General features: G+C 40.9%; 1 protein-coding gene across 2 annotated transcripts; it reads left to right on the forward strand.

Annotated features, from left to right (window-relative positions):
• Positions 1–645: 645 nt before the first annotated feature.
• On the forward strand, positions 646–23,215 carry LOC136886074 (macrophage migration inhibitory factor homolog). Of its 2 annotated transcripts, none has more exons than XM_068230502.1 (3): positions 646–866; positions 20,557–20,729; positions 22,975–23,215. In XM_068230502.1, exons 1-3 carry the CDS (start codon positions 759–761, stop codon positions 23,069–23,071), a joined length of 378 nt encoding a protein of 125 aa, XP_068086603.1. In that variant the 5' UTR covers positions 646–758; the 3' UTR covers positions 23,072–23,215. The 2 variants fall into 2 exon arrangements, with proteins under 2 accessions (XP_068086603.1, XP_067014905.1); XM_067158804.2 differs by lacking the exon at positions 646–866 and adding an exon at positions 7,088–7,254.
• The last annotated feature ends 4,379 nt before the right edge of the window (positions 23,216–27,594 follow it).

Genomic DNA, 27,594 nt, shown 5'->3' on the forward strand with positions numbered 1-27,594 from the left:
TTTGCGAGTTCTGTGGTATTCTTCATGAATATAACGTGTGTTATACGTCGTGACAAATATTTCCCCTCGTTTGTCGTTGATGCACGTACACTCAGTATGCGAGTGAAACTATAAAACTTCAACGACGGTAAAATACCAGTAAATTTTGCTGATTAGTTTAGATTAGGCTTTTTAAGTTAAAAAAACCAAATAGTCAGTCTCAATGTATTTTTATGAAAATCATGACTACTATCACGAAGCATCACCGGATGAAACTGTAAATACATTATTCAAAATCTGCTATAGATTAAGTTATGATGGTGTCGCACTGCCGTGAATATCAACGTGGAAGTATGTGCGAGCGTGTGGTTGAAAATATTCTTGAAAGATCATTCTCAGGTAGACCTTTCCACGAAAAATGCAGCCTTATAAAATGGTAATGTTGACTTTAGAGAGTGCAGTGGGGCTACGACTGTTTATATATTTTTTAAAACTTTTTGCAGCTGTGGTAATGAATATGTTCCCCGCACGCGACTGTGATCTGTTATGTTCACTCCCACTTCCATATTATGTCATTCCATCAGACGTCCCAGACGGACACTTATCAGCTCGTTTCACTGAAGGACAAGCCACTAGACTTTATTTAATGAGATAAGAGAACAAAAAGTCGCCTTTTCATCGTGATTTATCAATATTATACCTGATCGTTGTGTTATAAAAGTTAAAAACCACGCTTCTCTCCAGTCCAGTAGCCAACGATCAGCCAGAAGACTCTAACAATGCCAGTGTTCCATCTACAAACCAATGTTCCCAAGAACAAAATACCAGCAGATTTTCTCAAGCAGACGACGGCTCTCATGTCGCAGATATTGGGTAAACCCCAGTCGGTGAGTACACTTCAGTACTATCGTGTATGGGTTATTTTGCCTGTGGTTTAGAGGTTAGGGGAATTCGATTTATCATAGCAAGGTTTACCAAATTCCCAGGTTTGTCAGAGTACCACCCGGTTTATAATATTCGTTTACAAACCCCCGGTTAAACATCCAGAAATCAAGACACTAACCCAGCTTTTGTACTTGCGAGTCTTCTGGGGAGGTGCACCTGAAACTAGGCAATCAGTATCGGTGGCGACAACGAGCTTGTTGATTGGCGACGGTTGATAATTGATTTTGGAATTTGTTTACACAAGACCATCTACAATAGCATCTTAATACAAAATCACCATGGCCGACGGATCGGTTGAATGTGAGCATACCTGTCATACATAAACATAACCTCCTAATTTCGTATTGAATCGTTAAGTTGTTAATAATAACGTAAAAATATAAATATGTCATGCTAAGGTAAAAATAAGAAAATAAGGAGATCCTTCTGAAAATATAGATCATTTAAATTAATGTCGACGCTAGATAGGTTACAGGTAACCCACATGCCTATTTGCAAGAAACATATTTGGGGATTAATGACATTGATACATCAGCGATATTTAACACTCATTGTATCACTAGAATTCTCTCAAGCTCATACATAAAATGTAAAACGTCAATGATGATATTATATGGTCTATCAGTTGAAAAAATTGGCAGGGAAAGTCAATACTATCCTTATTTCAAGCACATGACATTGATGAATTAAAAACCGATATCAACTCTATTTTCTAACATTCACAATACATTTCATCCTCTGTAGGCCTACGTCATATCACACTACATTCCTGATCCTTAAAGCATTTTACTATTTTCATTCAAGAATACTCTACTTTGGGTAATAGAACAAATGCTATCTAGAAATAGCCTATATTTAGATAAGCAATATGTGGAAATTTCAAAACATAAGCCTTTTCTATGAACTAGTATGGTCCAGGAAGTAGTTAAGTAGGACTGCGTTCTAAAATAACAGTTCTAGAGGGAATATCTGATACGTTTCAAAGAAAGACAGTTTCCATTCGATCTTTCAATCAATCAATCAATCACCAATTTCAGACCAATTCAGACCAAGACCGACTCCAATCCTCAGACCTTAATGCTACTCGCGATCGTTCAAAGATGGCGAATCGAGTAGCCGGAATTGTTGGAAATGTGGGTTTGTTTTGGTTTGTTGTTATCGTATGTAGTCGGTGTAATTTTATGAAAGTTGACGATAAATGTTAGTTTCTTTGTAGAATATAAGTGTGCGAGTGTATTTATATGAGTCAGTGGACACATAGGATCTGTAATTATACGCAGTAATGTGAGAATATGCTTGTTTTGATCGTGTTTTAGTCTAACTATGGCAATGCCTCTGATACAACTATTGTTAAGTTTCCTACGGAATAGAACATTAAGATAGAAATGGATTCGAAATATACATCGTGATTATTTTGAAGTCCATGACAAAACTGTAGCGTGCATACATCATTTTGAGAATAAGTCTGAGGTTAGGGAAGCCATTTCTCTACATCCAAACTATTCGTGTTCCTCGAAAAATATTAATTTAGATAGAATATAATTGATATTGTGTTATTCCGTCAGTGTCTATGAGCTTCAAAGTGTCGAGTGATTTAGATGCAAGTTTATTTTACAGTAATCTGTGCTTTGCCTGCGGAAATGTTTGGCTGGATCTTGGAGTATATTAGAACTTATAAGTGTGACAGTTGGAGCAATCTGTATACTGTTACACAGAAGAAATAGTGACTCAGAGTGATTAGCTGGGCTTGTAACGTAGGATTCTACACTACCAACACCTTCCGATTCATGTTGTGGTTATCTGTTACCAAGCAGAGTGCGCCGAACTGAAGCTCGTGCATTTGGTTAAATATCAATGTTTAGTCAATAGAGTTTTTGCACTCATGTTCTTTAATGGGTAAAAACCTATCATATCTTTAGTTTCTGAATGTTTCATTACTAAGCTTACTAACGTTGTGTGAAGTGCTGTTATGCTATATGTCAACATTATGTTAACATTACCAGGGCCGTTCATTGGGTTAACATAATCATTTCGGGTGTATTTGACCTGAGTGACTCAGACGGTTAAGGCGCTGGCCTTCTGACCCCAAGTTGGCAGAATCGATCCTGGCTCAGTCCGGTGGTATTTGAAGGTGCTCAAATACGTCAACCTCGTGTCGGTAGATTTACTGGCATGTAAAAGAACTACTGCAGGACTAACTTTCGACACTTCGACGTCTCCGAAAACCGTAACAAATGTAGTTAGTGGGACGTAAAGCCAATAACATTATTATTTCGGGTGTACTTCCTATTCGTTGGGTGCTGAATTTAAGAAATTGTCCACCACTTCAAAACTAAGGCAACAAATTGTGTTTCACAGTTCTCATGAGAGCGAATAAATCTAGGAATTGTGTACCTTAATTCATTTTGAAACATTCAAAATGATGTTAGAAGTATCATTTTAACAGTTTCATCATGTATTTTCATCTATCTAGCGAAGTGAAGAGAGTTATTTGACGAATTGAAATTTATAAATAATCAGCTTGTTGGTCTCTTTTCTAGTAGAATATTTATGTGATTCTTGTTGGCGAAGAATTTTCATACGTGTAAAAGTGATTTTCCCTATGATGTTACATTTATCATGTTAATTTACCGCCGTTTATATAATATGTATGTGATATTTTCGTGTTAACCAATACCAGCAATCCGGCTACTTCAGCCGCCATGTTTTTTTATATTACGGTCTGAGGATTGGAGTCGGTCTTGTTCAGACCTTAACCGACCTATCGAAACTGTCCATAATGGCGGCAGCTGGAGTGCGAGCATGCGTTTGTTTTGATTTGTGTAAGTCGTGTTGTTACCAAATTTTCACGGGAATTTGAATGTTATTAATCGTACATTATATTTATTTATAGTTTTAAGAAGGTTATAGATCTTCTTTCAGTGCCGGGAGAAGCTGTTTGTTCTCAAAGAGCTTATTTATTCCATCAATATCGGTGGTGATTAGGTTAAGGTTAATTCTCGTGTTCTTCTCTGAAAGTATTTTCTTTACTTTTAGTTACGTATGCATTATGTTTATAGTTTAATGTGCTGTGTGCCTGGATGTAAGTAAGAGGTAAGGCACAAGCTTCAGTGTTCCCGTTTCCAAAAGACCTAGCATTAAGGCAAAATTGGGTTAAGAGCATTCGTAAGGAAAACTTCGAACCGAATGATAGGCCTAATAATGTTGTGTGCATTAATCATTTTATCATTTTTGAAATCAAATGTATTATTAGGGCAGATATTATATACCCATAGAAGGTGGTGATCTAATTCGAGTGCCGCGGAAACTTCCGAAGTTAAAATTAATAATGATGTCAAATTCACTAAGGAAGACGAGATCAATGGTTCTCTAAACTTTTTGGATTTAAACGTTTCAAGAGAGAATAATAAGTTCATTTTTCAAATATTTAGAAAGCCTTCTTGTGCCCCCATCACTATAAGAAACGATTCCTTACATCCGCAATCTCATAAACAAGCTGCATTTTTAAGTCTTGTCTATAGAGCATTAAAAATCCCGCTGACAACTGAAAATCGCAAAAAAGAACTAAACTATATTAAGGATTTGGCCAGAATTAACGGCTATAATCCCTTAATGATTAATAAAATCATTAACAAGATAAAATTAAAAACCGCAACGAAATTGTTTCTGGACAAGCCTAAAAAACGAAATATGCTCCCTTCACCTACACGAATCCAGGCCTATTTCAAGTTACTAACCCTCTAAAGAAATACGATATTAATATCGCTTATAGAACCCGATATACGAACCGTAATATATTCTTCAATTCAAATATAGTCAACATTAATCACAATAAATTCTCGAACTCTGGTATCTATAGGCTTAAATGTGCCCATTGTGGATTCTCCTATATCGGACAGACTGGACGTAGCTTTTTGACCAGATACCTTGAACACTACAACGCTTCGAAACATAAAAAGTATTCCGCCATGAGCACCCATATGGAAGAGACTGGCCACAGTTTTACTACAATTGAAAAAGACCTTCAAATCTTGAAATACGTCAATAAAAGTAAACTTATGACAGAGTTTGAGAACATTTACATATTCCTAGACCAGCATTTTAACGGAAATAAAAATTTAAATGATACTTCAGAAATTAAAAGTCCAATAATCGAGAAAATTCCAGAACTACTCTCTCTTTTCAATATAAATAATAATAACTTTACGAGAATCTTTAATTATACAACTGTTAATTATACAACAACTACTACTCTACTGCCCTCTCATGCGACACCCCCTCCACGAATACCCGACCCGCCCAAGGAATCGGTCACCCCTCCTCCTCACATGATTCAATCCCCGCCTCTACGTATACATACATACAACACTAGAAGCAGCAATAAGGTTACTCGCCAGTTTACCTCACGCAGCCAACGCTAGCGAACACCTCATACTAGTCCCAAGGGTAAGCCTCCTTTTTCAATTTTTTTTTCTTCGTTATAACATAACTTCATTTTTCCTCCCTTTTCTTTCTTTCCAGATTTCTAACTCCAATTGTGCCATAATGTGCTCCATTCATCTCTGGTTTGCTGGAACTCTCCGTACTTTCAAGATTATAGTTACTCTTTAACGAGTCCACCATTGGTGTCCTACGTTGTATACGATTAATTTTACTGCTAGCGTGTAAATACGGACTAGTTCAACTTGTATTTCCTCTGGCATTGTGTTTGGCTCTCCTACAGAATTCCTAACTACTGGAGTTCATGTCATATCAACCTTAGTTTCGTTGCCATGCGCCTTTTAACTGGTTCGGTTTGACTCGTACTATTCAATAACTCTATTTCAACTTTTGTTTTTGCTCAATTTAAAGAACTCCATCGTCAATAATTAATCCACGCTTCACGCATTGACATATATTTTAAGGTCCACTGTATCTATTTTTTTACTTTAACAACCTCATGATTGTTTTAAGCTTACAGACTACCATCGTTTAATGTATTCCACTACAAATACTTGCTGTTAATCTGTACATATTTGTTACAATTTCAAGTCTAATGTTATCATTTTACTTTTTATTACGGCATTGTCACTCTTTTAACATTTTTTATCATTTCAGCTCAGGGCCCTGACCTAATCTTTATAAATTAACGGCTGATGATGTTCGCTATGTCGAACGAAACATGTTCCATTATTTAAGACACCTCATGATTATTTTATAATTCAATGAGTAATGTATTGTATTGAGTAGGTGATTGTTAATAAAAGGATTTTATAATTTTAATATATCGTCCTCAATACGGTTCTATTATGAGATTAATTACATGTGACTCTATCAGCCCAAGGTATTCTTAAGACTAGACGCCAGCACCACATCTCCAAGGCATTAAGTTTCAGCACTTCCGCTTGGTCTATGTTTCTGATCCATAACTTATCATAACGTGCTTTCGAACCTCCATTTTTGTGGTCTTAGATGTAAGCAGAAACTTCATCGTTGAGAAAGCTTTCTTAGGCTGTACAATTCGGCCATGTAACTGAATAAATATGCATGGAAGAAAAACATGTCTTTTTCATTTCATTTTAAAATATGGTAACTCTAATCATAGTTGTATTTCCAAATAATAATAATAATAATAATAATAATAATAATAATAATAATAATAATAATAATAATAATAATAATAATAATAATACCTACAATTGATCACAATGACATTTACAACCGAGATAAGTTCAGAAAGTTAGTCAAGACATCTGACACTCTCCAGTCACTATCAACTAAATCACTGCGTCCAGGAACAGGAGTGAAATGGACTCAAGAACGAAAAGACATCCATAGCGCTAGAATGAAGGAATACTGGGCTAAGAGGAAGAAAAGAGCTCACCAGAGTTAAGAACCACGTGGTCCGTCGTAGGCCTAAACGAATAATAATAATAATAATAATCATAATCATAATCATAATCATAATCATAATCATAATCATAATCATAATAATGCAGTAAGGCCCTACTCCTATGCCTACCACTTCCGCATTCATGCCATCAGATGGAAGCGCGCCTTGTGGACACTTATCAACTCGTTTCAAGACAAGGACAAGCTCAAGGTTAAGATAAACAAACAGACAAAAGACTTCATTGAATGAGATAAGAGTGCAAAAAGACGTCTCGTCATCGTGTTATATAAGTTATAGAGGCACTCTTCTCTCCAGTCCAGTAGCGAGTGATCAGCCAGAAGACTCTAACAATGCCTGTGTTCCATCTACAAACCAATCTTCCCAAGAACAAAATACCAGCAGATTTTCTCAAGCAGACGACGGCTGTCATGTCGCAGATATTGGGTAAACCCCAGTCCGTGAGTACACTTCTATACTATCGTATCTGGGTTAGTTCGTCAGGGAAAATCGATTCATCATAGTAGGGTTTTCAAATTCCCAGATTTGGCCGGGTAACGCCCGGGTACTGACGTTCTCTTTTTAACTCCCGGTTAAATATTCAGAGTATCTATAGTTTATTAGTCATTCATAGGTTCGGGTGTTAAGGATAAGTCAGATTTGTTTCTTGAGCTCATTTTACCCGAAATCTAAAAGTATCTGAATGATAGAACCCTGGCCCAAATTAAAGCAATTTTATGTTGCATATAAATGCATATTTTGGCGATTTTTATTGTTTTGCTCATTTTAGTGATATAAGGTCATTTCTAAATGTATTTTGAGCTTTTTAAAAAACTTTTTAAAATTTTTGAATAAAGTGCCTACATGTTATATGCGTCGAGTTTCAAATACAGGCTTTCCAAATACTGTAGTAGATATAGCAGATATCCTGGATTCAGGAGGCCAAATGGACTGTATTGCGATTGATCTATCTAAGGTATGTTATAGGGTAGATCATGGAAAACTACTGGCAAAAATGAGTGCAATTGGACTAGAAAAAAGAGTGACTGAATGGGGGGCTATATTTCTAGAAAATAGAACTCAGAGAATTAGAGTAGGCGAAGCTTTATCTGACCCTGTAATAATTAAGAGGGGAATTCCTCAAGGCAGTATTATTGGACCTTTATGTTTTCTTATATATATAAATGATATGTGTAAAGAAGTGGAATCAGAGATAAGGCTGTTTGCAGATGATGTTATTTTGTACAGAGTAATAAATAAGTTCAAGATTGTGAGCAACTGCAAAATGACCTCGATAATGTTGTGAGATGGACAGCAGGCAATGCTATGTTGATAAACGGGGTTAAAAGTCAGGTTGTGAGTTTCACAAATAGGAAAAGTCCTCTCATTTTTAATTACTGCGTTGATGGGGTGAAAGTTCCTGTTGGGGATCACTGTAAGTACCTAGGTGTTAATATAAGAAAAGATTGTCATTGGGGAAATCACATAAATGGGATTTATAATAAAGGGTACAGATCTCTGCACATGGTTATGAGGGTATTTAGGGGTTGTAGTAAGGATGTAAAGGAGAGGGCATATAAGTCTCTGGTAAGACCCCAACTAGAGTATGGTTCCAGTGTATGGGACCCTCACCAGGATTACTTGATTCAAGAATTGGAAAAAATCCAAACAAAAGCAGCTTGATTTGTTCTGGGCGATTTCCAACAAAAGAGTAGCGTTACAAAAATGTTGCACAGTTTGGGCTGGGAAGACTACGGAGAAAGGAGACGAGCTGCTCGATTAAGTGGTATGTTCCGAGCTGACAGTGGAGAGATGGCGTGGGAGGACATCAGTAGACGAATAAGTTTGAGTGGTGTCGTTAAAAGTAGGAAAGATCACAATATGAAGATAAAGTTGGAATTCAAGAGGACAAATTGGGGCAAATATTTTTTTATAGGGAGGGGAGTTAGGGATTGGAATAACTTACCAAGGGAAATGTTCAATAATTTTTCAATTTCTTTGCGATCATTTAAGAAAAGGCTAGGAAAACAACAGATAGGGAATCTGCCACCTGGGCGACTGCCCTAAATGCAGATCAGTAATGACTGATTGATTGATGTATTAGCTGGCCCGCGGTGCAGGGGTAGCGTGCCTGCCTCTTACCCGGAGGCCCTGGGTTCGATTCCCGGCCAGGTCAGGGATTTTTACCTGCATCTGAGGGCTGGTTCGAGGTCCACTCAGCCTACGTGATTACAATTGAGGAGCTATCTGACGGTTAGATAGCGGCCCCGGTCTAGAAAGCCAAGAATAACGGCCCACACTACACCTCGTAATTTGCAGGCCTTCGGGCTGCGCAGCGGTCGCTTGGTAGGCCATGGGATTTGGTTTGGTCTGATAGTAGATGTATTTTTCTTTCTTTTCCCATAAGTGGTGGTGGTTATTGTTTTAAGAGGAAGTGCAACTAGGCAACTATCCTCTACATAACGCTAATCAGAGAAAAATGAAGGTATCGGCCAAACAAAGACAAGGGCCACGAAGGGAGTGAAAATGAAAGCCTCGGAAACCTAATAGCGTCGGGTTCGGAAAAGAACAAGAGTTGACCAAGGAAGGTCGGAGAGAATAGCACAAGTAAGCGGAATCAATGCCAGGACGCTACTAAGGGACTCGTGGTCGCCAACCCAGCTCCAAAGTTGAGAACCCCTGTGGCTCTTTTCCCAACACAGATGTGCAGGAGGGCTGGTATGCGGTTAAAATGACACGTGCAGCTCACGACCTTTGGAGGTATGCCTGAAAAGCGCTGAATCGACTCGGGATGACGACACAAGTTTATTTACTTGCCAAAATGCATGTCAATACTTCGTTTTTTGTTCTTTTCTTTAAGAAAACAGACTGATAACTCCGTCTCAGCCAGGGCCAGTAACAAAGGGGGCAAATGCCCAGAGATGCGGGACCAAAAAATGAATAAAAAAATAAATATTTAAAATTCAAATAAATGTAAATGCCAATAAGAATACAAAGTTTTGTTGTTTAAAACGTGAAAAAGAAAACAAATCAAGGTGGAGCGTGTGTTCGAGTGCAGCAGACGTTAGCGTTGTTGTTGTTGTTACCAATTTTATACCAATTTTGTACTACATGTTTTGGGGTAAATGCGAAAAAAATGTGCACTAATTTTGCAACGATGTGGCACAAAGGTAACTCCACAAATATACCACAATGGTTCTTTAAAACCACGAATTTTGCACTAAAATGACACCCAAATCCTTGGTGTAACTTCGGAACATTTTTAAGCAAATTTGGTTCAAATGTTGGTGTTGACAATAAAGAAAGTTGAAAGAAAAACTTTGGTGTATTTTCTGCGCGAACTTGGTGAAGAAATTGTCTAATTAATATACTTCATTTTTGGTGTAAAATGTCACTTCTCTTGCACCAACTTTGAAAGAAGTGACCGTGGCCTTAATTAAAGTAGAGCCCCAGCATTTGCCTGGTGTGAAAATGGAAACCACGGAAAACCATCTTCAGGGCTGCCGACGGTGGGGTTCGAACCCACTATTTTCCGAATACTGGACGCACTTAAGCGACTGCAGCTATCGAGGTCGGTGTGGTGCAGTTTTAGTGCATTTGTCATTGGTGTTAAATCGGTGCATCCATTATTGATGAGTACCAAATTAGCTCCACGCCACAAATACACCATATTTGCATCCATAAAAAAAATTTACACCATTATTACACCCATTTTTGGTGCCAACTCCAACGCCAGGGGCTGATAATCAGGTAAATTCTGGTTATTTCCCGGCCATTTGTCCTATTCTTCGCGTGTATTTATTTCTCTTTTACTCGAAATTTGGTTACACGAATTTCTCGATTTCCCGAAGCAAACATTTCCTCCCTTGAAGCAAAAAATACTCTGTAACTCGATTTTTGTGCAACATTAACTGTGCAATACGGCATTTATGGTTTGTGAGGAACAGTTAACAAGTAAACTAAAACTTCTAGTAATCGGAAAATCGACGAAGCCTAGCTGTTTCTCGAGTGTGAATTAATTACACGTACGAAGGCAATCCCCGAAGTCGCGGATGACAAGCTGTTGTTTGTTTAGTCCTCAGCCCCAAGGCTGGTTGGATCCTCAGCAGTCTGCCATCAGCTGTCATAGATGGCCTAGGCATCACTGAAGAGGCGTACTAGGGAAATGAGGAGTGAGGTAGTTTCCCGTTGCTTTTCTCACCGAGCCAGAAGTTGCTATTACATATCAGTCTGCCAAGCCCACTGAAATGCATGCACCAACCGGCCCTATGAGCAATATTTTCACGCCATTCATAGCAGGGACTGGCTGCAGAAGGAATGGCATTACTAGCGTCACTCATACCTCAGCCACTTTCATGTTGTCAAAGCCAAGGATAAAGCTGAGACAGATCAATGAAAGTAACAAAATTGCTCTAGCCCATACCAGAAGACATAGTGCACTGTAAACACTAGATTCGCCAGCAAAGGCATGATGACAAGCTACGTTTACGAATTTCGGCTGCGTGGTATTGAAGAGAAGTTTCAACGTGAAGGGAGGAAAGGTTAACCGTAACATACAGAACAGACTAAAGGATTTTTTTCCAAAGATGTTAACGGAGGTATGTTTCTTGTTACACTACTGTATGTATCCACTGTATCCTGTCTTCTATAAGCAAAGCAAAGTCACCTCCGTACAGGCCATGAAGGCCCTTGGAGGAGTGGAAGGTAAAGGCTTCCACCATTGTTAACCTCGGCACTGAATGGGGTAGAGTAGTTAGCTCTACGCCCGGCCACCTTTGCCCCCAGGAATTAACCTGGTACGGTACTGATTTTTGGTGTAGGCTGAGTGAATCTCAGGGCCATATGCAACTCCGGAAGTGAAAATCTTGTTTCTTAAATTTTACGACTTCCTGACGGGGATTCGAACCCGCGTCCTTTCGGGCGAACCGAGCACGCCTTTACCGCCTCGGCCAGGCAGCCCCTGTCTTCTAAAAAGTTACTATAATAAGTGATGCAGTAAAATAGAGTTTTTTAAGTACTGTTAAAATGAATGTAGGCTATTCAATACAAGCCCGTGGATACATATGATTCAATTATGTGCTGAAATGAAATGGCGTATGGCTTTTAGTGCCAGAAGTGTCCAAGTTCGGCTCGCCAGATGCAGGTCTTTTGATTTGACTCCCGTAGGCGACCTGCGCGTCGTGATGAGGATGAAATGATGAAGAGGACACTCTTCCCCCGTGCCAGCGAAATTAACCAATTATGGTTAAAATTCTCGACCCTACCAGGATTTGAACCCGCGACCCCTGTGACCAAAGGCCAGCAAGCTAACCATTTATCCATGGAGCCGGACAATAGTGTGCTATACATGCTCAAAATCGGTATTCTCTATATGTCGAAATAAAATGTAGCTCCCGAGGTGATTCGAGATATAGAGATTCCACTGTAATCTGCAAGTGCGCAGTTCTGGTCTAAATTAATTGAGGGGGGAGTGGGTCCCGGTCACCTCAGTTGCCCAGGCCTCCGAGAATTCTGTCACCGGGCCTGGTCTCAGGGCTAAGATACTGAATGAATGTATAAAGTTTACCCTCCAGGGTTGGTTTTTCCCTCGGATTCAGCGAGGGTTACCACCTCTACCAGCTCAAGGGTAGTGTCCTGGACCTTCAAACTCTGGGTCGGGGGATACAACTGGGGAGGATGACCAGTACCTCGCCCAGGCGGCCTCACCTGCTATACTGAACAGGGGTCTTGCAGGGGGATGGGAAGATTGGAAGTGATAGACAAGGAAGAGGGAAGGAAGCGGCCGTGGCCTTTAGGTACAATTCCGGCATTTGCCTGGATGAGAAGTGGGAAACCACGGAAAACGATTTCGAGGATGGCTGAGGTGGGAATCGAACCCACCTCTACTCATTTGACCTCCCGAGGCTGAGTGGACCCCGTTCCAGCCATCGTACCACTTTTCAATTTTCGTGGCAGAGCCGGGAATCGAACCCGGGCCTCCGGGGGTGTCAACTAATCACACTAACCACTAACACCACAGAGGCGGACTTTAATGTTAGTAATAATCTAATACTTGATACCCATCCCCAAAATTAAGTCATATTTTACCTTTGTTTAGATCATATTTAAATAGATTTTAGCAGTAGTGGCGATTGGGAATTCGAAGTCGGGGGGGGGGGGGGGGGGAATGTAGAGACAGCAAAAAATACCCGGGTTTGGGGGATATAGGGGAGCGGGGGGAGGCAAGGCGTTTACAGTCTATATATCAAAAGTGAAAGAAGAAAATGCTACAAAATGTTTTCAAAAATGCTCTCTGAGCGAATTTTGACAGATGTAAAAGTTGACAGTTTACCAAATTAATTAAGTGCGGTAATAATAATGTTTTGGTTGTTGAGATTTTGATTCAATATTATACAATAAAACTTTCACTAAAGGAACAATTTTACACATGCATTAAAATTAAACAGAATTACGGCGTGATTATACAGTTTAAAATCTTTTAATAGTCTATTTGACAACAGACTATGAGAAACAAACACATACAGTGGCTCAAAAAAGTATTGGTCTATCGAAATATGCTACGTGTGAGAACGAGGATTCGAAGGGAATGATGATCAAAATTGACATATACTACAATCCTTGATTATTTATCATCTTGTGTAACATGTACATTGTAAGAAAAACATAATTCTTTCATATCCATATGACTAAAAAACCATAACTTAAAACTATCATTTTCACTTACCACCAAAAATGTATTGGTCTGAATTAACATAACGCAGTTTCTTGATCCTTCGTGAACGTTTCAGTACTTGGTAGGTCCTCCTTTCCTCTTTATAATCTCAGCTAACATATTTGGCATCGATCGTACCAAGGTTTCCTTTGGTATGTTATTCCATTTGGTGAGTAAGGCTTCTTTCAGGTCAGCTTTGTTTGATATTGCATGTATCCTCAAATTTTGCTCCAAATAGTGCCACAAATTCTCGATGGGGTTAATGTCGGGAGATTGTGGCGGAGTTTCCATCCAACGCGGTGTACCGTATTATATAACAGCCATAGCTTCGTGTTCAGGGCTGTGTGTTTGGGATCGTTACCTTGCTTAAACGTATACTTTGCTAAGAGTCCCATTTTTTGTTCACTTGATGGAAGATGTGTCTTGAGGATGTTCATGTATGCTTTGGGATCCATAGTCCGTTCAATAAAGGCTAATACACCTACACCATTCACACTCATGCAACCCCACACCGTCAGAGAACCACCTCCATGTTTCACAGTGGCTGTCAGGTTCTTCTCTTCAAGTTCAGAATGTTTCTTCCTCCACGCAGTCACTCGTCTGTCTGACCTGAAGAGGGCAAATTTACTCTCATCGATAAAAACAACTGTCTTCCAATCCTCATAGCTGTCATTTCTGTGCTCTTTAGCGTACGCAAGTCGCTTCTTCCTGTTAGCCTTACTGATGTACGGCTTTCTAGGGGCAGTTCTGCCAGCATACCCTCTTTCGCGTAGCACATTTCGGATGGTTTCAGATAACACTTGCACCCCTACATCTCGGTTTAACGCAGCTGCTATCTTCGGTGCACTTAGCTGAAGATTGTGGGCCAGTTTACTCACAATTTGCCGTTTGTCTTGTACTGATAACTTTGAGGGTCGGCCACTTCTTGGTCTATTTTCTACTGTCTTTGTTCTTTTGTACCTGAAAACAATATTTTTAACCGTTGTAACAGATCTTCCAATTATTTCACTTACGTCCTTGAAAGATTTACCTTTTTGAAATAGACGCACTACAGTCCTCCTTTCTTTTACGGTTCTTTCTTTCATTTTCCTCCTCATTGCCAGCTGAACACGGAAACAGTGCTGAATATTACCTTCCAACGTGTCGACAGACACAGTGAGCCCGAGTTACCGTAGACAGCACGATGTCACAATGATATTGTTTACTAGACCAATACTTGTTTAGCGTGTAATGACGCACGCCGTTGTATTGCTGGTCCCTTTGCAAACAGCGTGAATCTCCTTGGCTCCATATTCAACCTACTGATGTACTTGACTGTCCTACATATCTACATACATGTAATTCCATTATATGCACCATTATTTGTACTATACTGTTCCTTTTGTACCACGCCTATGGGCAGACCAATACTTTTTTGAGCCACTGTAGTAAAGAGACTGCCAGACTGACGAATGCGCGCGGTAAGCGGGTGAATCATACCTCACTGTCCAAGACCTTGCTTGGTACCCTTCCTCACAGCACATGCGAAGTGTCCACTACTTGCTGTGGCGCTATACAAAACGGTTAACCGCAACATTTTGTGCGTAATTCCGCTAGTAATTTTGTTAGTCATCATCATCATCATCATCTGTTTACCCTCCAGGTTCGGTTTTTCCCTCGGACTTAGCGAGGGATCCCACCTCTACCGCCTCAAGGGCAGTGTCCTGGAGCTTCAGACTATTGGTCGGGGGATACAACTGGGGAGTATGACCAGTACCTCGCCCAGGCGGCCTCACCTGCTATGCTGAACAGGGGCCTTGTGGAGGGATGGGAAGATTGAAAGGGATAGGCAAGGAAGAGGGAAGGAAGCGGCCGTGGCCTTAGGTTAGGTACCATCCCGGCATTCGCCTGGAGGAGAAGTGGGGAAACCACTTCCAGGATGGCTGAGGTGGGAATCGAACCCACCTCTACTCAGTTGACCTCCCGAGGCTGAGTGGACCCCGTTCCAGCCCTCGTACCACTTTTCAAATTTCGTGGCAGAGCCGGGAATCGAACCCGGGCCTCCGGGGGTGGCAGCTAATCACGCTAACCACTACACCACAGAGGTGGACAATTTTGTTAGTAATGAAAGAAAATAAAGGAAAGAATTAGTTGATAAGACAAGAGGGCTTGTACAAATTGATTTTTTAAATAATTCCTCTAATTCTAGTTTCAGCTTAAATGGAATCAAAATGTAATGTTTTCTCTGCAAAGTGGAGAGGGGGGCGACTGCTCCTGCCGCTACTGGATTTTAGGGCATACCTTGTACTTCTTTTAGATCATAAACTTCCGAAACCTAGTCATTTTTTACTTCCTGGAATGCAGTAAAGATGTTGAAAGACGAATTCCAAGTGCAATTTTAAGGAAGAATTGCCATTTTTTCAGGAAGGAACAGATGCATTTGAAGCAGAATATTTACTTTACAGGTAAAATTTCAATGTTTACATTTTCTATATGGTTTGTGCAAGAAAACGATTGTTCCCGCCTGAGAGCGATAGGTTATAACAGACTCATTAAAATTTAGCACGCCTAGAGGCCAGGTCAAGTCTATTTAGTGTGATACAGTCGCTAGCCGTTTCAAGTCTCGTTGGTCGAGAATATTTTACCCTCAGAATGTTGGCCGACAGGGGTGGTACGAAATTTCTAATCGCTAGATTGCGTGCCAAAAGTCTGGATTAATTTCCAAACCTCTCCGCAGTGGTCGTATGGAGTGAGGGCGTGTGACGCTGTTGATGATGATTCGGCCGTCGGATGGCGACGTTAAGCTCTGAGCAGACCCCTCGCTACTATTCGACATCAGTAGGCTATGTGCCGGTACCGGATGTCACCCTACTCCCACATATCACGTCATTCATTTCATCTCGTTAACTCCTCTAATGAGGTTAACCCCAGGAAGGGCATCCGGTCGTAAAAACTTGCTACGAAGGTTCATCTTACCTCATACCCGACAAGGGTTCGACATACACAGACTCATTTAAAGTCGATTTAATTCTCTTCATCGCACGGAAGGTCCGACTCGTTGGCTGAATGGTCAGCGTACTGGCCTTCGGTTCAGAGGGTCCCGGGTTCGATTCCCGGCCGGGTCAGGGATTTTAACCTTAATTGGTTAATTCCATTGGCTCGGGGGTGTCTGTGGCGTATTCAGCACTAGAAATCATCCTAGGTAGGGTCCTCATCTTCTCAGACATGCAGGTCGCTTAATAGGTCGTCTACGAAAAAAAAGACCCGCACCAGGCCTCTTCGGAGGCCATACGCCATTAATTAATCGCACGGAAGGATTTCAGATATTATGGATCATGTTGGTACAGAAAACACAAACCACGAATAGTATAAATGTTCTCAATTCTATGACAGCATAAAATTTAAAAATGAGTTTCCTCAGAAAGTTCGAGGAAGTGAGAAATAGTATAACTTTCTCGAAAGGTCAACGCTGTTCAAACAGATGTTTGCACAGGTTTTTTCATTTAAAAATACGGTAACCCTAATCATAGCTGTGCTTCGAGTAATAATAATAATCATAATAATAATAATAATAATAATAATAATAATAATAATAATAATAATAATAATAATAATAATAATAATAATAATAATAATAATAATAATAATAATAATAACCGGACTGTGTGCTGACCTCCTGAAGCAAAGTTAGCGGGTTTGGACCCAGCTATGTCCAGTGGTATTTGAAGTTTCTCAAATAAGCCAGTCTCGTGTCGATAGATTTACCGTAAAGCATAAAAGTAGTTCATGGGTCATAAAATCCATATTATTATTATGTCCAAGTCCTTGACTGAATCTCCTCCTGTGGGTGGGGGCGGTAGAATAACATTCATGGTATCCCCTGCCTGTCGTAAGGGGAGATTGAAAGGGGACCCAGCGGCTCCTCACTTTCATCTATCCTATCCGACCTCCATTGCTCAACTCTTGTTCTTTTTCTTTCCCATCATTTAACTGGTGTGAAATTGGGAAACCATGGAAAACCATCTTCAGGGTTGCTGATGTAAGCTGACAGCTGCGCGGTCCTAACCGCACGGCCAACTCGCCCGTACCAAAAATGAGATGGAAAGACAATGTAGAAGGGGATCTAAAAGAAAAAGGTTAAAAGTGGGAAGAAGCAGTAGACAGATATTTATGGAAGAAAAAATCAATCAAAGCAACCCTACGTGTTGTGGGAAAAGGCTGAGATAAATAAGATATCTGACAAAAAGATAGTGTTACAAAATGTTGCGAACTTTGGTCTGGAAAGATCTGGGAGTAAGCAGACGAGCTGCTCAACTAAGTGGTATGTTCCGAGCTGTCAGTGGAGAGATGGAGTGGAATTACAATAGTAGACGAATAAGTTTGAGTGGTGTTTTTGAAAGTAGGAAAGGTCATAATATGAAGAAAAATTTTAAATTCAAGAGGAAAAATGGGACAGATATTTGTTTATAGGAAGAGTAATTAGGGACTGTACAGTGGCGGTTCGTGACATTTTACTCTGGCAGGGCTGTGGCACCATCTCTTCCCCCTCCCCCATCGGTCCAGTTTTCACTGACCAGCACCACGATACTTGTAGATTAATAATAATAATAATAATAATAATCCGATGACACTGGCTGAACAAAAATCTGCTTGTACTACAATATTAATTAATTAATTACACTACAATGGCATTTATGCACACACATTAACAGGCTAACAACTTTTGGAATCCCGGCTACTATGGCACTGAACTGTTTCACTGATCACAATCATAAGTGATATAATGACATTCACAAAAACAAATACACAATGCACTCCCGAGTTTCTCTCTCTTTGCTCAAATTTCAAAGCATGATAACGTATTTAACAATTTGACCACTCTACAAATAGTGCCATCACGTTGTGTTTACATTTTGAATCTCAACTTTAGCTTTTTTATAGAACTGAATTATTTGAACAGTCAGCATAATGGAATTCATTGTTTTGTAGAATGTTTTGGAATTAATCTCTAACAACAATTAATATAAGACGTAGGTGGTAAAAACCTAGGTATACATTGTAAAGCGGTTGGCGATGTTGCTGAGGGCTCCGCCGTTCAGTGCTTACGCCTGCCTGCGCTCTTCATTCCCCTGACAAGTCCATATCGTCCTTGCCCTGCACACTTGCTAGGTCTAGGAACCTAATGAGGGCTCCACTGTTCAGCGCTTACACCCGCCTGCACACTTCCTTCCTCTGACAAGCCCATATCGTCCTTCCAGGCTCCTCCTGCACCCCGCACATCTGCTAAGTCTCAGGACCTACTGAGGGCTCTGCCGGACAGACCATACACCTGCCTGCACTCTTCATTCACCTGACAAGCCCATATCATCCTTCCAGACTCCTCCTGCACCCCGCACACCTGCTAAGTCCGGGGACCTCCTGAGAGCTCTGCCAGACAGACCATACACCTGCCTGCGCTCTTCATTCACCTGACAAGCCCATATCATCCTTCCAGACTCCTCCTGCACCCCGCACACCTGCTAAGTCCGGGGACCTCCTGAGAGCTCTGCCAGACAGACCATACACCTGCCTGCACTCTTCTTACCCCTGACAAGCCCATATAGTCCTTCCAGACTCCTCCTGCACCCCGCACACCTGCTAAGTCTCAGGACCTACTGAGGGCTCTGCCGGACAGACCATACACCTGCCTGCGCTCTTCCTTCCTCTGACAAGCCCATATCCTCCTTCCAGACTCCTCCTGCACCCCGCACACCTGCTAAGTCTCAGGACCTACCGAGGGCTCTGCCGGACAGACCATACACCTGCCTGCGCTCTTCCTTCCTCTGACAAGCCCATATCCTCCTTCCAGACTCCTCCTGCACCCCGCACACCTGCTAAGTCTCAGGACCTACTGAGGGCTCTGCCGGACAGACCATACACCTGCCTGCGCTCTTCCTTCCTCTGACAAGCCCATATCGTCCTTCCAGACTCCTCCTGCACCCCGCACACCTGCTAAGTCTCAGGACCTACTGAGGGCTCTGCCGGACAGACCATACACCTGCCTGCGCTCTTCATTCACCTGACAAGCCCATATCATCCTTCCAGGCTCCTCCTGCACTCCGCACACCTGCTAAGTCCGGGGACCTCCTGAGAGCTCTGGCGGACAGACCATACACCTGCCTGCACTCTTCTTACCCCTGACAAGCCCATATCGTCCTTCCAGACTCCTCCTGCACCCCGCACACCTGCTAAGTCTCAGGACCTACTGAGGGCTCTGTCAGACAGACCATACACCTGCCTGCACTCTTCTTACCCCTGACAAGCCCATATCGTCCTTCCAGACTCCTCCTGCACCCCGCACACCTGCTAAGTCTCAGGACCTACTGAGGGTTCTGCCAGACAGACCATACACCTGCCTGCGCTCTTCATTCACCTGACAAGTCCATATCGTCCTTCCCCTGCACACTTGCTAGGTCTAGGAACCTAATGAGGGCTCCGCTGTTCAGCGCTTACACCCGCCTGCACTCTTCCTTCCTCTGACAAGCCCATATCGTCCTTCCAGGCTCCTCTCGCACCCCGCACACTTGGTAAGTCCGGGGACCTCCTGAGAGCTCTCCTGCCACACTCCGAGTGCCTCAAGACTAAAGATAAAACATTGTGCCTGCTGGACAGCAACCTCGGTCTGAAAGCCTGTGCCATTCCCTTGAAAATAGAAAAGCAAAATGTTTACAGCTGAAATAACTGAATATCACTCCACATAAGTTCGACTTTGCTACATTTATCCATATCTTTATGTAATCAATTACAGAGTGAAATAACGTTAAACGTTTTGAAAAGGCGGCGGGGCGACGCACAAAAGTCCTCCATGCATGAACCGCCACTGGATTGTAATAATTTACTAATGGAGATGTTTCATAAATTTCCAACTTCTTTGAAATCATTTAAGGAAATATTAGAGCGGCAGCCCTGAATGCAGATCACTAGTTACTGATTGATTGTGTCTATCTGTGATATGAATCAACACTTTTGTTGTTTTTTGTTTTGTTTTTTCAATACTGATATTTCTTATTGGTATTTCCCACTTTTGTTCCAGTATTGTACAGCTGTCGTGGTACCAGACACGCTCATGATGTATGGTACGAGTCCAGACCCTTGTGGAGTCGCCCAGTTTGCTTGTATTGGCAGAATGGGAGTAGAGGAGAATAAGAAATTTTCAGCAGCCTTGTTCGAGCATGTGGAAAAAACACTTGGTATAGCAAAGGACAAGTACGTATATCATCTCTGGCGATTCAGTTGTAAATATTAGTGTTTAGAGCAAACTACGTTGTTCTTTCTTTGCTAATGTTTTAACATTGTACCAGCTCAGATAGGTTCTTGGCGACAATGGAACAGGGAAGAGGAAGTAAAACTTTCTCTTATCTAAATGTAACGAAACAAAAAAAAATTGTCGCCCTCATACATTTTCTCTGCCTCACAGGAAAGCATAGAATCATGGGTTTGTTTTTGCGCTTAGGAGACGAGAGCAAGCTCTTCCCCTCTTAGTAGCCTCTTACTACATGTAGGTGATATCTGCAATTAGCATCATCAACTTCCTGACATTACATCCTTTGACTCCACCCACAGAGGAGATAATGAGTTCCGATAAATTGAAGTACGGCTCATGAATTGTTAAATCAAATAGAGAATATTTAAGATAAACTTAAATATTATAAACAAGTAATCCACCTGTTCGATACAATTTATAATTTATTATATTACTATATGTTTCGACACCTAAGGGACATCACCAGCTATAATATGCATGTTTACATTTTGTATTCAATGGACAATAAGATAACATCATTTTTCATACGAACAACTGTGAGGAGCTGTGAGAAACACCTTAGGTCTGCGTTACATGTGTGTAGTACATTACCTGATAGTAGTACCACAATGTGTGGAACACCATGAATCTATGTTACTTGTGATTAGTACCACTACATGAGAAATACCATGGTTCTACTTTACTAGTGATAAACCGGGCAAGTTGGTCGTGCGGTTAGAAAAAGACAGAGCTGGGCCAGTTAGCCGCTGTACATGGGCTCTTATGGAACTAACTCTAGGAAGCTGGGCCAGAGATAATGCGCAAGATGGTCGCTATACATGGGCTCTTATGGAACTAACTCTAGGAATCTGGGCCAGGGGCTAATGCGCACAGGGAAAAATTGACAAGATGGCCACTATACATAGGCTCTTATTGAGGAAGCTGGCGAAGGGTAGGATAGGTGGTATACATTGGTTCTTATGGAGGGAGCTGGCCCAGAGTAAGATAGCCTGTATACAAGGCCTCCTCCCCATCCTCCTAGTAGTGAGAAAAAGACAGAGCTGGGCCAGGGGCTAATGTGCAAGATGGCCACCATACATGGCCTCTTATGGAACTAACTCTAGGAAGCTGGGCCAGAGGCTAATGCGCAAGATGGCCGCTATACATGGGCTCTTATGGAACTAACTGTAGGAAGCTGGGCCAGGGGCTAATGCGCAAGATGGCCACTATACAAGGGCTCTTATGGAACTAACCCTAGGAAGCTGGGCCAGGGCTAATCCGCAAGATGGCCGCTATACATGGGCTCTTATGGAACTAACTCTAGAAAGCTGGGCCAGGCTAATCCGCAAGATGGTGCCCATACATTGGCCTTACGGAACTAACTGTAGGGAACTGGTACAGGGAAAATTGGACAAGATGGCTGCTATACATAGGCTCTTATGGAACTAACTCTAGGAAGTTGGGCCAGGCTAATCCGCAAGATGGTGCCTATATATTGGCCTTACAGAACTAACTGTAGGGAGTTGGCACAGGGAAAATTGGACAAGATGGCTGCTATACATGGGCTCTTATAGAACTAACTCTAGGTAGCTGGGCCAGCTAATCCGCAAGATGGTGTCTATACATTGGCCTTACGGAACTAACAGTAGGGAACTGGCATAGGGAAAATTGGACAATACGGCTGCTATACATTGGCTCTTTTGGAAGAAGCTGGCGAAGGGTAGGACAGGCGGTATTCATTGCTTCTTATGGAGGGAGCTGGTCCAGAGTAGGATAAGTGGTATACAAGGAATCATCCTCCTCCCCCCCTTTTTTTAAGGGTATTAGGATCATAAAAGAACAAGAGTTGACCAAGGGAAGTCGGATAAGATAGATGAAAGGGAGAAGCCTGGCACAAATAAGTGGAATCAATGCCAGGACTCGGCTAAAAGCTCCGTGGTCGCCCACCCACACTCCACAGTTCAGAGCCCCTAGGGAACATTTTAGTCACCTCTTACGACAAGCAAAGGATACTGTGGATGTTATTCAGCCACCCTCACCCAAAGGGGGTTAGTTGGTTTTGGAGGGAAATGTAGGGGGTGGGGGTAAGAATGGGAATGAATGGCCTGTATGGAAATGATTTTGTTTTTAGTGAAAAATGGTAGATAAGCAATATGGGGTTATAATAAAATATCAAATATCTTATACATAAATCTCTTCTGTTTTCAGGATGTACATCACGTTCGTTGATCTAGACGCTGCAGTCGTTGGTTACAAGGGAACCACCTTCCACGAGATATTCAAGACAGACCCTTCTGCCAAGTGATATGTGCATTTTAAGGAGGTTATAAGTGATATGACTTTCAAGTGTTCAACTGTGTATTTCTCAGGAAAAGAATAAAGAAAGAACTTTTTTATGCCATTCTGGTGAAAATTCTGTACAGAAATAAAGTAGTTATAATGCTATGTATTTAATGTTCGTTTTAAGAAGAGTACCAGAGTTTATGCATGGGCTGCGAGCACCCAGATACATGACAAAATATTATTGAATAGAAAAGAAGAATTTGTAAGCTGCAAAAAAGTTAAAGATGACAAACATGAAATTCTAGGGGTAAGGCTCATCTCTAAAGATAAGAAACTTGATGTCTTTGGAGTGTACAGACTGGGAAAGGGTAGTGCAAACGCTGATTCAGAATTATTTGATAAGATAATCAGCTGTGTGGGAAACAATAAGGAAAGGAACGTGATTGTAGCGGGTGATCTCAATTTACCAAATGTCAATTGGCAAGGTAATGCGAACGACAGGAAGCATGACCACCAAATGGCAAATAAATTAATATGGGAAGGGCATCTGATTCAGAAAGTGATGGAACCAACTAGAGGGAAGAATATTCTGGATGTGGTGCTGGTAAAACCAGATGAGCTCTATAGGGAAACCAAAGTAATAGATGGTATTAGTGATCACGAAGCTGTTTTTGTCATAGTTAAAAATAAGTGTGAAAGAAAGGAAGATATAAAAATTAGGACTATTAGACAGTACCATATGGCTGATAAAACGGACATGAGGGAGTTTTTAAAAAGTAACTATGATCGGTGGAAAACGGTAAATAAAAATGTAAACAGACTCTGGGATGGGTTTAAAACAGTTGTTGAGGAATGTGAAAATAGCTTTGTACCTTTAAAGGAGGTAAGGAATGGCAAAGATCCACTATATTATAACAGAGAAGTAAAGAGACTAAGAAGGAGGTGCAGGTTGGAAAGAAATAGTTAGAAATGGTTGTGGAAGTAAGGAGAAATTGAAGGAACTTACTAGGAAATTGAATCTGGCAAAGAAGTCAGCCATGGCAAGCATAATTGGCGGCCATACAAATTTTAGTGACAATTGGAAGAGTATGTATAGGTACTTTAAGGCAGAAACAGGTTCTAAGAAGGACATTCCAGAAATCATTAATGAACAAGGGGAGTGTGTAAGCGATGATCTAAAAAAGGCAGAAGTATTCAGTCAGCAGTATGTAAAGATTGTTGGTTACAAGGATAATGTCCAGATAGAGGAGGTGACTAATACTAGAGAAGTATTAAAATTTACCTATGACAGCAATGACAATTACAGCAAGATACAAAAGTTGAAAACTAGAAAAGCAGCTGGAATTGATAAGGTTTTGGGGGATATACTAAAGACAATGAGTTGGGATATAGTACTGTATCTGAAGTACTTATTTGATTATTGTTTGCATGAAGGAACTATACCAAATGAATGGAGAGTTGCTATAGTAGCCCCTGTGTATAAAGGAAAGGGTGATAGACATAAAGCTGTTTTTTTTTTTTTTTTGCTAGTTGCTTAACGTCGCACCGACACAGATAGGTCTTATGGCGATGATGGGACAGGGAAGGGCTAGGAGTGGGAAGGAAGCGGCCGTGGCCTTCATTAAGGTACAGCCCCAGCATTTGCCTGGTGTGAAAATGGGAAACCACGGAAAACCATTTTCAGGGCTGCCGACAGTGGGGTTCGAACCTACTATCTCCCGAATACTGGACACTGGCCACACTTAAGTGACTGCAGCTATCGAGCTCGGTAAGCTGAAAATTACAGGCATTGCATGTAAGCTTTGGGAAAGCATTCTTTCTGTTTATATAAGACATGTTTGTGATATTAATAACTGGTTTGATAGAAGGCAGTTTGGGTTTAGGAAAGGTTATTCCACTGAAGCCCAACTTGTTGGATTTCAAGCAAGATATAGCAGATATCCTAGATTCAGGAGGTCAAATTGACTGTATCGCGACTGACTTGTCTAAGGCATTTGATAGGGTAGATCATGGGAGACTACTGACAAAAATGCATGCAATTGGACTTGACAAGAGAGTGACTGAATGGGTGGCTCTGTTTCTAGAAAATAGAACACAGACAATTGATGATGATGCTTGTTGTTTAAAGGGGCCTAACATCGAAGGTCATCGGCCCCCACACACACAGACAATTAGAGTAGGTGAAGCTTTATCTCTCCCTGTAATAATTAAGAGGGGAATTCCCCAAGGCAGTATTATTGGACCTGTATGTTTTCTTATATATATAAATGATATGTGTAAAGAAGTGGAATCAGAGATAAGGCATTTTGCAGATGATGTTATTCTGTACAGAGTAATAAATAAGTTACAAGATTGTGAGCAACTGCAAAATGATATTGATAATGTTGTGAGATGGACAGTAGGCAATGGTATGATGATAAACGGGGTTAAAAGTCAGGTTGTGAGTTTCACAAATAGTTTTAAATACTGCATTGATGGGGTGAAAGTTCCCTTTGGGGATCATGTAAATACCTAGGTCTTAATATAAGGAAAGATCTTCATTGGGGTAATCACATAAATATGATTGTAAATAAAGGGTACAGATCTCTGCACATGGTTATGAGGGTATTTAGGGGTTGTAGTAAGGATGTAAAGGAGAGGGAATATGAGTCTCTGGTAAGACCCCAACTAGAGTATAGTTCCAGTGTATGGGAGCCTGACCAGGATTACTTTATTCAAGAACTGGAAAAAATCCAAAGAAAAGCAGCTTTATTTGTTCTGGGCAATTTCCAGCAAAAGAGTAGCATTACAAAAATGTTGAAAAGTTTGGGCTGGGAAGACTTGGGAGGAAGGAGACGAGCTGCTCAACTGAGTGGTATGTTAAAGGAGAACAATAAAACTTTGATTTCCACCTATTCAATACATTAAAAGCAATATGTACAAGCCTGTTGTCTTATCAGCCAATTCTTTTCTTAATTTCCTTTAATTATAAACAAAATTATTAGCAGAAACACACACAAAATACCGTTCATCCCAGCTAACTGATTTTTATAGCTCCCTAGCAAATGGTGGAGACTGCATGTGCTATGAGGAAGGGTAGCAGGGTTTCTTTTTTTTTCCAAGGTCATAGACACTGAGGTATGATCACCCACTCGTCAGTCTGCCAGTCTCTTTAGTGTCTGTTAGTTTCTTAGTGTGTAGTCAAATACTAAATGATTTTAACTGTATAATCACACTGTACTTCTTTTTAATTGTAAAAAATGTGTAATATTGTTTCTTTAGTGAAAGTTTTAGCGTATAGTATTGAATCAATGAATGACCTGCATAAGCAGAAATGTATCAACAAGAAGAAGGAAAGATTGAATCAAAATCTCAAAACCTATTATTACCGCACTTAAAGTGGTAAACTGACAACATTAACCTCTCTGCTTTTCTTTTTCGGTTTTAATTTATATAACACACACACCCACAAACTCAGGTACTGTTTATTGTCTGTATATTCTTTTGCAGCTGCACTTTTTTGTGGGGACTGATCAAAAACATCATACAGAGAGAATGTGCTAAAAAAATGAAAACAATTACGCTGTTAAATTTAAGGTTAGGTTTGAACTGCGTTGATGGCGTGAAAGTTCCTTTTCGGGATCCCTGTAAGAATTTAGGTGTTGATATAAGGAAAGGTCTTCACTGGGGTAATCTCATAAATATGACTGTAAATAAAGGGTACCGATCTCTGCACATGGTTATGAGGGTATTGAGGGGTTGTACTAAGAATGTAAAGGAGAGGGCATTTAAGTCTCTGGTAAGACCCCAACTAGAGTATGGTTCCAGTTATGGGACACTCACCAGCATTACTTCATTCAAGAACTGAAAAAATCCAAAGGAAAGGAGCTCTATTTCTTCTGAGTGATTTCCGACAAAAGAGTAGAGTCACAAATATGTTGCAAAGTTTGGGCTGGGAAGACTTGGGAGAAAGGAGACGAGCTGCTCGACTAAGCGTTATGTGATATAGATCTTTGTTCCCATAGGGAACCTGAACGGACCATTTATATTGGTAAGCATTATGTTCCGAGCTGTCAGTGGAGAGATGGTGTGGAATGACATCATTAGACGAATAAGATTGAGTGATGTCTTTAAAAATTGGAAGGATCACAATATGAAGATAAAGCTGGAATTCAAGAGAACAAATTGGGGCAAATATTCGTTTATAGGAAGGAGAGTTAGGGATTGGAATAACTTACCAAGGGAGATGTTCAATAAATTTCCAACTTCTTTGCATCATTTAAGAAAAGGCTAGGAAAACAACAGATAGGGAATTGCCACCTGGGCAACTGCCCTAAATGTAGATCACTGGTGATTGATTGTGACTGAAAACTTCCTAACCAGATTTTTGTTGTATATCCTTTCCGTGACATGGACAACTACTTTTCACCAATCGTGATAACACTGCCAAACACTGATTGTGGATTACATCACTCCTGAAAAATCCTACACACAATAGGTATTGTCTCACCGTACTTTTCAAGAATGTGTGGAGGAGAAGAGGAGATTTAAAAAAAAAGACTGCCA

Source organism: Anabrus simplex, chromosome X, assembly GCF_040414725.1.
Source record: "Anabrus simplex isolate iqAnaSimp1 chromosome X, ASM4041472v1, whole genome shotgun sequence".
NCBI lineage: Eukaryota > Metazoa > Arthropoda > Insecta > Orthoptera > Tettigoniidae > Anabrus > Anabrus simplex.

Bases quoted from the DNA above. Each gene is read 5' to 3' on its own strand.
- LOC136886074 (XM_068230502.1), top strand. From the start codon at position 759: ATGCCAGTGTTCCATCTACAAACCAATGTTCCCAAGAACAAAATACCA. The intron at 867-20,556 runs GTGAGTACACTT...CTTTTGTTCCAG, and splicing joins TATTGGGTAAACCCCAGTCG to TATTGTACAGCTGTCGTGGT. The intron at 20,730-22,974 runs GTACGTATATCA...TTCTGTTTTCAG, and splicing joins CTTGGTATAGCAAAGGACAA to GATGTACATCACGTTCGTTG.